The following is a 12,757-nucleotide window of genomic DNA, read 5'->3' on the forward strand; positions in this document are numbered from 1 at the left end:
CCTTGGGTCTCAGAGAAACCCTAACACCTAGTCTTCGTGGAATCAGTTGCATGCCCGTGTGTACATGCTTTGCATCATAACAATTACCAGTCACTATTCATGAGGTAGCTGACGCGACTATGGTAATATTCGAAGAGAAAAAAAATATTTCTACAGATTTATAGGAGGCATACCTATGGCTAGGGTTTGCACCAACACAAGAAACGCTGGAGTACATTCCTGGAATATGCTGGCCCACTTTATTACTACCACACCACGCCAAGACAGCGCCCACGCCAGAACCAAGACCCACGCCAAGCAAGCGTCGTGGCAAGACAACGCCTTTCCAAGCCAGCGTCCATGCCAAGCTAACGCTCGTTCCAACAAGATCCAACGCTAACAACTTGCATCTTTCCATGGCCAGCAGTTGGCATCTATTCCAGCGCGCTGACAACTTGCGTCCTTCCAGCACCGGAAAATTACATCTTCCAGCGCTGACAGCTTGCATCCTTCCAGCATCACGCTTGCACTTCCAGCTTGCATCATCTTTACAGCAGCTTGGATCTTTACAGCAACTTGCATCTTCCGGGCGCTAGCAGCTTACATCCTTCTAGCGTTGCACTTGAACGCCCCATAGGGAATCAGCAATCCGATTTCATCACACGTAAAGATCAGGAACGACTTCTCCAAAATCGAAGCAAGGAAAATCAGCATACCCCCTGGGTTCACGAAGACTCTCTTCCTGTCAAGAGACTCCAAAATGTTAAACACGTAGGATAAAATGGCATTCGTTAAAGATCAAAGCCAAATATTTTCGCTGTAAATTTGGCACTTCTCATGCTAGAAGTGACATTAGTAGCCAAAAATAAAGTTTTTTCAGTAACAATTATTATTTATTCTGACGGACCGGAAAATTACGCCCGGCGCGCCTGGGCGCGCAGACCATAACTTCCCCGATGCACCAAGATTAAGCTATGATCCGGGCCTTAAAGCTACGCAAACATATGTTTGTTTCCCTTGCAAGTATGCTCGTGGATCATGATGCAGCTAACTTAGCTTCCACACCGTTCCAAACTTACTGTTGTCCATAAAGGGGTATAAGGCCAAGTCCAAGGCCAATGCATCTTGCATGCATCACTGGCTTTGCCACAACGTAGGAATTTCGCCATTGAATTTCCTATTTAGCTGAGCAACTGTCAAACTACCGAGTGTTGTCCAAGCATAGAGCGTATGCCTCAGACTTAGGCATATGCCTCTCTAAGAATTTTTCCCTACCTTTCCACGCTTACCAACTTCGTGTAGCTTGATAGGAAGTATGAGCATCCACTTGCTGGCATGCAACTAAGCCTCATCAAGCTTGGACACAATTATCTTTTGCATCGAGGTACCGAGCCAGATGATACGAGAGGCCAGAATGTCGCAATCATCTTCTAACTAGATGATATGAGCGACAAAGTGCTGGATCGGAAATTTTGCAACTTATTGGGGCTGCATACGTACCCTTCCCTACTCCAAAGGGATCAAGCACAGACCGTAGTTCATCCTCGAAGGGACAGAAGCTTAAGTCAACTCGTTTGCATGGCCGTGGACAAGCAATAATGGTAATGGCCTAGTCCGTATAGGTCGTTCCGTCAAAATGCATCCAAGTGATGAATACTTGGTTTGCGGCATGGCATAGTTATGTGCATGCTTAACCCGCTCCATTGGTAAAGATACACATCTATGAATGAGGCATAAGCATCATTTATACTCTTCCGGCTAAGCTATGAAGCTTACTTGGTACATGGTCCGCATATGTACCTTCAACCAACTATCCCTCGTTATATGTGTTTAAAAGACATTTTTACAACTTAGATTGGGGGAGCAAAAATCATTCATCAACTGCCAAGGCTGTGATGGCTGCACCTCACCACCCTGGCCAACAACGATGTACGGTCGTGATGGTTGTACATTCAATTCTGGCTCACAAGTCAGTTCTAGTATCCGACTATGATGGTTGAACATTTCCTGAGCCAGGTCCCGTGAAGGTCTGTGATGGTTGTACTTCCGACTTTGGCCCATAGGCCACCAATGTCCACCCGTGATGGTTGTACATCTCTAAGACTATCTCCCTTGGTGGTTCGTATATGCACCTTCAACCAAGTACCCCTCCCAATAAATATGTCTTAATGGAATTTCAACAACTATGGAAAGGGAGCATATTGACATGCTTGCTTCACTACGGCCATGAATTTCTAAATGACCTGCCAAGATGGCTGCTCACTGCCAATGCCAACTCTGATGTCCAGCCATGTTGGTTGTCTGCTGCCAACCCGATGTCCATCCATGTTGGTTGTCCGTTGCCAACCCGATGTCCATCCATGTTGGTTGTACAGTATCAGCTCGGTGTCCAGCCATGTTGGTTGTCCACTGCCAATCCGATGTCCATCCATGTTGGTTGTACGTTACCAGGTCCATCTACCCAACTGGCCTAATGCACCATTTGATGCGAGATTGGCTCTTGGCCAATGTAACTACCAGTTATTGCCATATTGGCCTTAGCCAATATGCCTACGCGATGTGCCTTACTTGGCACCAAATATGGCCCCTGGCCAAATGCATTTTAATATGCAAAGAAAGATATGGATGAAGCTTCATCTCAGACCACGACACATCCTTTAGCTGCCCCATGTTATAAACACTGGGGGTTACATTTGTATTCTTTTTGTAACTGCAAACTAATCAGGTAGAAGAGTACAAGAGACTAAGAGAGAATAAAAAACAAACTACATTAAGAAAGAAAGAAACAAAGGACAGTTTTTTTTAGAGAATAGCGACTAATTAGGTGGTTTCCCAAACAAAAAACAGATGGAGAATTTAACGATTAAGGTCGTTTCCAGTTAAAAAATAACCCCACTTTAAAGACCCATGATTCAAATGGTGTTCTGATTTCCAGATTCTAGACCTTTAACTCGTGATTCAGTTTATTAAGTGCAGCTGACTATCCCGGGACAAACTCGGAACAAACAACATCTAGTGATATGATTACTTCTTGATTCTAAAGTTCACCATATGTTGATGAAGGTGGTGATGGTGTCTGCCCAATTGAGGCCTGCCCTGACTTTACTGATATCGTAACGTTAACATCTGTGTTACAACAAGAGCATGGAGGTGGAGGTGGGCATGGAGGTGGAGGTGGTGGTGGGCATGGTGGAGGGGGTGGTGGTATGCTTGTTCCACAACAACACATTTCATACCAAGCATACTCACCACCAGCAGCGATATCACCAACATTTGCAGCGCACTCTGTCCTCGCAGCTAAAAGCCCATCTTTTTTACACTCTTCCGGACATAAAGATTTGCTCATGCAATCTTTTCCATCTGTACGTTTAATCTTTTTCTGTGTTTGATCAGCCGTACATATTTGATTATCATATGGGGCAGGGCCAGTCCAATCAGAATCATCTTGAGGAGGATACGGAGGATCACATGGTGATGGTGGTGTTGTTTGACAACAACACTTACATGAAGTAGACCCACTTCCATCTATATGGCACCTATCTTGGGTGGCCAATACTCCCATGCTCGAACATAGATCTCTACACCACTTCTTGCAGTAGTTATCCCCGTTGCAACTGGCCGGGCTAACTTTATTGCAGCAGGTATCGATATATAGATCCCCAGGATTGCAAATATTTTTCCATGCTGACGCCATATCTACAAAAGCATATTGAAAAAGTATGTTACATGTGTACGAAAATTGGTAGGTAATCGATCTAACAATGACCAACAAATAATTGTGAAAGATTTCTCTAAGCACTACCTTCACAGCAAAGCAAAATGGCTAATGCAAAGACAGCAGAGTAAGCAAAGAGCTGCTTAGCAGCAGCTTTTCTCCCAATTATCGCCATCTTCACCATCCAACTTGAACTTTTTTCTCTCCAAAGATTACTTTCTTGTTTCTACTTGTGAAGGTTGATGAAATTTAGGTTCCCATTCTTGGATATTTATATAGTTAAAAAAAAGTCTTAGCTACTACTAGATCGTTGTTCTGATCCTCGAAAATTAAAATAAATAACCGGCACATGTAAATGACGTAAATAAAATTAATATGGCACAACACTCTATCCGGAACTGACACTCTGTGGAGACAAATACAGGATTGTTCACGTTTGTCATTAATTTAGCATGAAAATGCGTCCAGATATGAATCCAATCGGAGCAAGTCCACTCTTTCTCGAAAAGGAAAAAGGTTATATTGGATAGAAAAATAAAAATCCGCCTTTATTGCATATCTAGCTGAGTTTCTAGTGCTGGTTCGACCAAACAGTCATCCGTTAACTCACAATGAACTCGACTTATCACTAGGCAATGTAATTATGAAGTATTACCTTACACACAAACCTACCTATTATTTTGAAACAAAAAAAGTATGGATTATAGAATAATGAGTTTAAATATGGATCACGGAGGGAATTTAACAAAACAGTTACACAGTCGTGTTTGGACTACACAAAAAATAACGGCTGAAAAGAAATATTACCTCCGATGATGAATAATTACGTGCAAAATGCCTTTACAGGTTAAAAATCATAAGAACTAGACACCCTTCACAGTTAACATGTCGACAACGTGTGAAGGTCTGCCGTCTCCGTAGCTAACCTTGCATAAGATTTTAGTAACCTGGAGAATCATAAGAATTATGTTTTGGTATCCAAACTCCCACTTAGCCTAACCTATTTTAATGATGCTCTTCAGATCCCAACACGTTATTTCATTAATGGCCATTCATTAATTTGTGCACGCAAAAACATATATATATAAAAAGAGGATATCCAATCGAGGTAAGTCTAGTTAGAGATCCCTTTCTTGTGGGATTTGCTCAATCAATTAAGAACGATTTTCACTTATCAACACTATCGCCGTAAACCACCACCCTTTCTAGAGTGGACAACATATTTGACCTTCCTAAAGACGAGTGTTTACGTTTTATTGGCTAGATTATATATCTTGGAATCTTGGAATGTACTGGTTATAAGAGCAAGTCTTATGGAAAAATTGTGGAATATGAAGTCTAGTGGTTTCCAAAATGGTGTTTTCATAAAAGAATCCAAACAGTGTTCCACGGTTTCATGAAAGATCCCCTAGAATCCATTTGAGTGCTAATCAGATTAGCGTAAAACCCTATTCAGAATAGAACACTACAAGACAAAAGACGCTAAAAAAATTGGCATTAAACGCTACTACGATGTTTCAGAATAGCACTCAAACTTCAGCTGAAATCACACCAGAATTTACGAGAACCAAATATTTTCTGTTTTTTTATATATTATGAAAATTGGGAAAATTCCTCAGTATGGGATGCGGTGTTGGAAATCTATCCCAACACGGAGACTAATTATTTGGTTAGAAGGAGTAGTGGGTGCGGGCAGAGAGGTCTAGACTCCTCAAACTGCAAACTTAAAAGTATGATTCTCTACATATGTGTACTACACGTCCTTTGACTATTTCAAACCGCTAATTTCAAACCACTATACTTGAGATTCCCGAACACTTCCAAACACTGAAGTGCCGTGGAAGATGGAAGATGGAGTTTTTCCACCATAAGACTTGCTCTTATGAGAGGATAGTGCACAATTACAAAAACAATCTAGCCATTTCAGTACATCCCATATCTCAAGCAGAATGCTGGTAACAGTAGATCATAGAGAATACCAGACGGAGGTTAAGTGTACTCAAATTACAAATCCAAATGCTCATTCGATTTGATCCGTGTGATCATATCCAGATATATAGGGTCAAATACAACCCCATGTTCCTGTCCACCTATGGCAGACCCATTTATTAGGCATATCCAAATCTGATCTTGATTTTAAGATATTCAAGTGCATTTTTTTATAATGCTGCACGTCCCTTACATGTTATTCAAGTGCATTTTTTTAGTTTTGAATCTGAGATGTTAATGTCAGTTGTCAGATGTCTTCGAGTTTCAATGAAAATGGGGTAGTGTTTAACCATATCCATTGAGCCACATGAAACTAGGATTGGACTACTCAGTACCTGCGATCGAGACTCGAGTTTATCTGGTAAGAGCCCAGGAAAGATGCGAATCGGATCAATTAATGGTAAATTGGTAATATAAAATCATGGCTATTTTGGAAGCCATTGTACGATAGTCACATAAAGAGAGCTCACCGTTCTTATCATGGCCAGAGAGTACAAGAGAGAACTAAAAACAAACAGCAAGAAAGGCGAAACAAAAAAAAAGGATTACACATTTAGGGTGGTTTCCATTCCCAGTATAAAAACAATCCCAACTGAAGACCTATGATTAGGATGGTGTTCCGACTTTTTGATCAAAAACCTGAACCCATGGTCCAATTTATTAAGTGCATCCAACTATAACGGAACAAACAACTTCTAGTGACATATGATTACTTCTGGTTATTATAGTACTGCAGCACATGTTGATGAAGGTAGTGGTGCGTTGTGCTCGCAGCATGATGCCTGCCCTGACTTTATTGATATCGTAATGTTATAATCCGGGCATGGACATGGAGGTGGGCACGGTGGAGGGGGTGGAGGCCCACAACAACACTGCTCATACCAGTTGTACACTTTATTAGGAACATCATTACTATTTGCTACGCACTCTGTTCTCTGAGTTACAAGCCCTCTTTTGCTACATTCTGCATCACATATAGATTCCCTCTTGCAAGTAACACCATCTGTGCGCTTTAGTGTTAAAAATTGTTGTGCGCTAGTGCAGTTATTATTATCACCTGGGGCAAGGCCTCCCCAATCAGAATCATCCGGAGGAAGATATACTTGTGGTTCTTTGCAGCAACACTTACATTGAGTCATTCCTCCACTTATACGACACCTATCTTGGGTGGCCACAGTTCCCATGCTAGAACATAGATCTCTGCACCAATTTTTACAATAACCATTGTCGCAACTAGCTGGGCTGACTGCATTGTTTGAGTCAATGAATAAATCCCCCGGATTACATTTGTTAATCCATGCCGATGCCATCTCTATTGAAAGTACATGAAAATAGTATGTTATACATGTGTGTATTAAAATCCGAAGAACACCATCAAAACAAAAATAAGGATATCCGGTAATTAAACTAAAGATAATACAGTACTAGTTTGATATTTCAATACCAGAATTTGAAGAACACAGTCAAGGAATTAAATCTTATTGATAAAAGGTACAAAATAATTTGATTATTTGTTTGATTAATTGATTGATCTAGCACCATAAAACATTTATCCGAATAACACTCCAACAGATTCATTATTTGTGTAATTAGATCAAAACGAGATGATTAGTGAGAGAAAAAGTCTGTAAAATTGTCTCCAAAAACAGTAAAGACGAACACAAATATAACAAGTTACTAAATAGTTTCAAGTAATAGGAGTAATACTCTTACTCCTGTTGCTTTTTGACCATTTTTTCAAGTAACAACGTTTTCGAGCAAAACTGCTGAAAATGGTGAAAATGTATAAATCTCACTATTAGTTGTGACAAGGATTAGTAACTAGTAAGCATCTTCCATGGTGACAACTATGTTAATGATACATTGAACTATGTGTGTCTCTAAATTACGAAAGGAAATTCTCTACATGTACATTTGGTTTGAAACAAAATACAGTAAATGGTTAATGCGCAAGCAAAACTCACCTGTGGAGACAAAGAGGCAAACGGCAATTGCAAATACAGTTGAAGAAGCAAAGAGCTGATGAGGAGCTTTTCTCCTGGTTATCGCCATATTCACCGTAAAACTTTTTTTCTTCAGCGATTTTTTTTCTTCTAATGGTGAACGTTGATAAATTTGAGTTCCCATTCTTGGATGTTTATGGATAGAAAAAGTCTTCGGTTGCACAGATCGTTGATTAACATGAAAATTGATATAAAATATATAGCACATGTAAATGCAGCAATAATATCAACACTGTTAGGACGACAAGACACAGACATGACGACTCTTGGTCATTAATTTATGCAAATTTCAATGTGATCATGTGGTAGCTCTAATTAGATATTAACCTTTGTAGTTGTTATTCAACCAAATAGTCTGAACATTTACTACGATTAATTACCCGAGTTTGGATATGGATGAAGGATTATGGTTGTGACCGTTTTTTACATAAAAAAAAACTATCTTTGTCACTTTTCGGATGCAAGAATTTTTTAGAGGAAATTCGACAAAATAGTTTGAGCAGAAAATTAATGGCAAAGAAAAAAAGACCCTTAAACGTCGTCAAACGTCGTCATATACGTATTTTTTTTTGAAGGACGCATCTTAATTTTATTAACACAAAATTGGTTAAAAAGACCAAAATTAATAATTTCTGGGTGAAAAAGACACTTAGATTTTGATACTATTTAAATGGACAAAAATATAAAAATAGTCTGGATGTAACCAGTTTCATCCTACCCATTTTCAAATATTTTTTCTTATTTTTAATTTATATCAGGATGCATCCAGTTTCATCCTTGCTATCCTTTAAGTTTAAGCCAGGATGAATCCAGTTTCATCTTTGCTATTTTTTTTGTGTCCATTTCGCCCATACTAATTTTTACTCGTCCATTTGAACCATATTTTAAAATTTTTTGGACAAATGACCCATTTTCCGTTTTATTAATATAACAAGAGTAGCGGGGGAGGAGCCAAGGATCGACTAATCCTGGCTCTAGCCCCCCTAAAATCACCAAAATTGGATAAAAGCCATTGATTTTATAATAAGTTTTACATTTAGTCAACCTTATTTTTAAATTTAGCGCACTAGTATATGTATAATTTAATTTTAGTCCCCCTCATTTTCAAAGTCTGGCTCCGCCACTTAGAGTAGATATATCATGTTTAAGTGCATCAAAAATGAAAATAATACATATATCTTGTTTCATATAAGAAACAAATGTCTGAATCATGGCATATGAAATTATATTTTGCCATTTGAATTCTTCTTCTTCATTAAGAGTAACATGTTCCAGAGAGAAATAATTTACGCATCATATCGTTATCACGATCACCTCTAGTAGCCATTGATCTTCATATGACTGTAGAATTTCGATCACTTCTGATAAATCTTCATCGATGATACTGTTGATATGAGTGATTCATTCGATAGAATTGCCATAACGGCTATCAGAAATATATAAGTAGCTAACAAAAGCCATTAGCAATGGAATCAATTGAATTTAAACTAAAAACACTATTTACAAACCCTAAAGACCAAATCTAAAATATTTGGATTAAAATCTAAAAGATTTAGAAGAATCAAATTTCAGAGAAAAAATGGTTCTTTCCTAGAGAGAGAGAGGTGAGGGAAAAAACAGTAGAGATACGTATTAAAAATCCGTTACATGACTGTAACTGTTTAAATGGCTGTGAAAAAACTTTTGGCGCCGAAAAAATATATATGTTTATTGCTATATGAGTTTATACGGGTTTTGTTAATTTGTGCATCCATACACAAAATAACACCCAATCAATTTATTGGAAATTATAAAAAATACCCCCTATGTACCTATTATATAGGCGGAATTTCCATTTTCCCTTGTACCACTATATAGGCGGAGTCCAAATTTCACGACGGTTTTTTACTTGTATTACCCCTATTTATTTGCTTGGGAATCATCACAATTGGGTATATATCTCTAACATTGAGAATATAACTAAGGGTAAAACAGGAAAAACATAGAAATGTATAAAATCAATAAAATTTTATTAATCTAAGAGAATGGGTCCCTCCGCCTATATATGTGGTACGGAGGGAGTAAGAGAGATAGTGTTGATTTGCATTGGAGAATGCAAATTTTTATGAATTTTCCAAAAACGTATTTATAGAGAGTGAGGTTTTGAACGCAAATGAGAAGTCAGAATGTGACTTGCTAAGACGTGACTGTCACGTTCCGGAGTTGGTTGAAGTCGAGGATGAAGTGGATATTATGGAGAATTTTAGTGCTAAGAAATGTTGCGGGGTTTTGACAAATAATTATCCACTTTGTAACTTCGATTCTCATCTATGGAAGAGAAATATTCCAAACAATATAAGCTTCATTCTTTGGGAAAGTTTTCACGATTCACTACCTACTAGAAACATGATAGTTCATCATGGTATAAGCATTCAGAGTGATTTGTGTGTTTTTTGCAATGACGAGAAAGAAACTTCTGACCACATGTTTCTTCATTCTCCGTATTCTTTTGAGATATGGGATTATTTTATCAAGGTGTTTGAGGGTGAAAACGATTTCTGTTGATTTTGGTAATTTCGGGTGTGTGGGTGAGAATGGAGTTTAAACCCTAAACAATGTACTGCAAGGGAGTACTTTAGATTCGAGACATCAATCTGTACAAATCCGGCCTAAACCAAGAAATGGCCGTTCCAGACTTGCTTCGGTCACAAAGTGAAGGAGAAGGGTTGGTTTTGGGGAGGGAAGCGAAGAGAGTGTTGAGACCAGAATAGTTGATTCCGGAAGAGTAGTTGTTTTACGACTTGTATCGGAAAGTGGGAAGCTAACAGATGGAAAGCTAGCAAATATTTTCTCAGTGTTGTATATTCCTGACCTGAACTTGTCGTTCGGTGAAATAGGTAATGCCTATTTATACAAGTCGAAGTGAAACCTACTTTGGTCTTATTAAGAAATGGAAAACAGGTGAGTAAATGGGAGGAGGTGGTAACCGGTAACGCCTAGAATTGATTTTCCATAAAAGAAAGCGTTTCACCATTCCTCCCTGTATTTACTAGCCGCCTCATCCTTATGACACTTTATTATAACGGGAATAGTGTACGCCGCACGCTGTAAACCGCCAAACCACTACCCAATGAGCATCCCCCAGTTTGTGACATGCGTTGATGTCTCGATTGTTTTCATGGAAAACATGTAGCACGTTGTTGTTGTCTGGAAATTTGAGCTTGGGAGTTTTGTTGACTCGGTGGTGACCTTCGACGGTCAATATTTTGCATCTTAAGAGGAAAGGTAGCCGCTGATTATGGCAACCCTTCGTTTGGTATCCAGTGGCTGAAAGCATGATCACTATGGCTTTAATATGGCGTGGTTAGGTTCGGCCAAAATTTAGGGTTTTGGCTTTGTGTAGGAGCGACCAAACTAGGGACAAAGGTTTCCATGCGTTAGCTGGTAACCTTGGACGGCTAAGATCTTCACCTTAGATGAAAAATTGGTCGTTGATTGTTGCAGGCCTTCGTTTTGGTAGACGCATAGGGAAGGCCGGTATGGCGTGGCGCGGCGAGGTGGTTGGCATGTCATTGGCACATGTGGAATGGCATACCTTGGCGCGGTTTGGCGTGGCCAAAACTAGGGTTTGGGGCCAAAGGTTAGCATGCATTGTTTGGCAACCTTGGATGGCTAGGATTCGCATCTTGGATGGAAGGGTGGCCATTGATCGTCGCACGCCTTTGTTTTTGGTAGTCGCATAGGGAAGGCCGGTATGGCGTGACGCAGCGAGGTTGTTGGCATGCCATTGGCACATGTGGCATGGCATGCCTTGGCGCGGTTTGGCGCCAAAGGTTACCATGCGTTATTTGGCAACCTTGGATGGATAGGATTCGCACCTAGGATGGAAGGGTGGCCGTTGATCGTCGCATGCCTTCGTTTTGGTAGCCGCATAGGGAAGACCGGGATGGTATGGCGCGGCAAGGTGGTTCGCATGCCTTTGGCACATGTGGCATGGCATGGCATGTCTTGGCGCGTTTTGGCGTGGCCAAAACTAGGGTTTTGGGCCAAAGGTTACCATGCGTTTTTTGGAAACCTTGGACGGCTAGGATTTGCATCTAGGATGGGAGGGTGGTCGTTGATCGTCGCACGCCTTCGTTTTGGTAGCCACATAGGGAAGGCCGACATGGTATGGCGCGGCAAGGTGGTTGGAATGCCATTGACACATGTGGCATGGCATGCCTTGGCGCGGTTTGGCGTGGCCAAAACTAGGGTTTTGGGTCAAAGGTTACCATGCGTTGTTTGGAAACCTTGGAGGGCTAGGATTCGCATCTAGGATGGAATGGTGGTCGTTGATCGTCGCACGCCTTCATTTTGGTAACCGCATAGGGAAGGTCGGCATGGTATGGCGCGACATGGTGGTTGGCATGCCATTGGCACATGTGGCACGGCATGTCTTGGCGTGGTTTGGCGTGGCCAAAAATAGGGTTTTGGGCCAAAGGTTACCATGTGTTGTTTAGCAACCTTGGACGGCTAGGATTTGCATCTAGGTGTTGATGGTGGTTTTTAGACAAAGGGTAAAATCGTAAAACCGTATGTATAGCATGACGTCACCGGTGACACCAAACACATTTATTAGAGCATTAAATGTACTTATGTAAAAATTACCAGGGTATTTTTTTTCAAAAATGCTAAATTAGGGTTTAGACACGCAAAACCCTAAGTCAATGCAAGCCGCACAACCGTTGTGCACCATGAAAACCATGCCAAAACCAAGCCGCATGATCACTGCGAACCTGAAAACCATGCCAAAGTGGCGCTTGCAAACCTAGCATGCCATTCCGTGCAAATCTAGGGCCAAGCCGCCACACATGCCAAACTGGCGCTTGCAAACATAGCATGCCATGTCGTGCAAACCTAAGGCCAAGCCGCCACACATGCCAAAGTGGCGCTTGCAACCTAGCATGCCATGCCGTGCAAACCTAGGGCCAAGCCGCCACACATGCCATTGGCACATGCCAAAGTGGCGCTTGCAAACCTAACATGCCATGCCGTGCAAACCTAGGGCAAAGCCGCCACACATGCCAAAGTGGCGCTTGCAACCTAGCATGCC

At 40.7% G+C, this 12,757-nt stretch overlaps 2 protein-coding genes across 2 annotated transcripts; both read right to left on the reverse strand.

Moving 5' to 3' along the window:
- Positions 1–2,723: 2,723 nt before the first annotated feature.
- LOC113354204 lies at positions 2,724–3,921 on the reverse strand. Its single transcript, XM_026597607.1, has 2 exons — positions 3,782–3,921; positions 2,724–3,675 (listed from the first exon to the last, which is right to left on the reverse strand). Exons 1-2 carry the CDS (start codon positions 3,876–3,878, stop codon positions 3,017–3,019), a joined length of 756 nt encoding a protein of 251 aa, XP_026453392.1. The 5' UTR covers positions 3,879–3,921; the 3' UTR covers positions 2,724–3,016.
- A 2,210-nt stretch (positions 3,922–6,131) lies between these two features.
- Positions 6,132–7,869, reverse strand: LOC113354205. Its single transcript, XM_026597608.1, has 2 exons — positions 7,648–7,869; positions 6,132–6,995 (listed from the first exon to the last, which is right to left on the reverse strand). Exons 1-2 carry the CDS (start codon positions 7,808–7,810, stop codon positions 6,406–6,408), a joined length of 753 nt encoding a protein of 250 aa, XP_026453393.1. The 5' UTR covers positions 7,811–7,869; the 3' UTR covers positions 6,132–6,405.
- Between the last annotated feature and the right edge of the window lie 4,888 nt (positions 7,870–12,757).

The sequence above is a fragment of the Papaver somniferum genome, chromosome 2, assembly GCF_003573695.1.
Source record: "Papaver somniferum cultivar HN1 chromosome 2, ASM357369v1, whole genome shotgun sequence".
Taxonomy (NCBI): domain Eukaryota; kingdom Viridiplantae; phylum Streptophyta; class Magnoliopsida; order Ranunculales; family Papaveraceae; genus Papaver; species Papaver somniferum.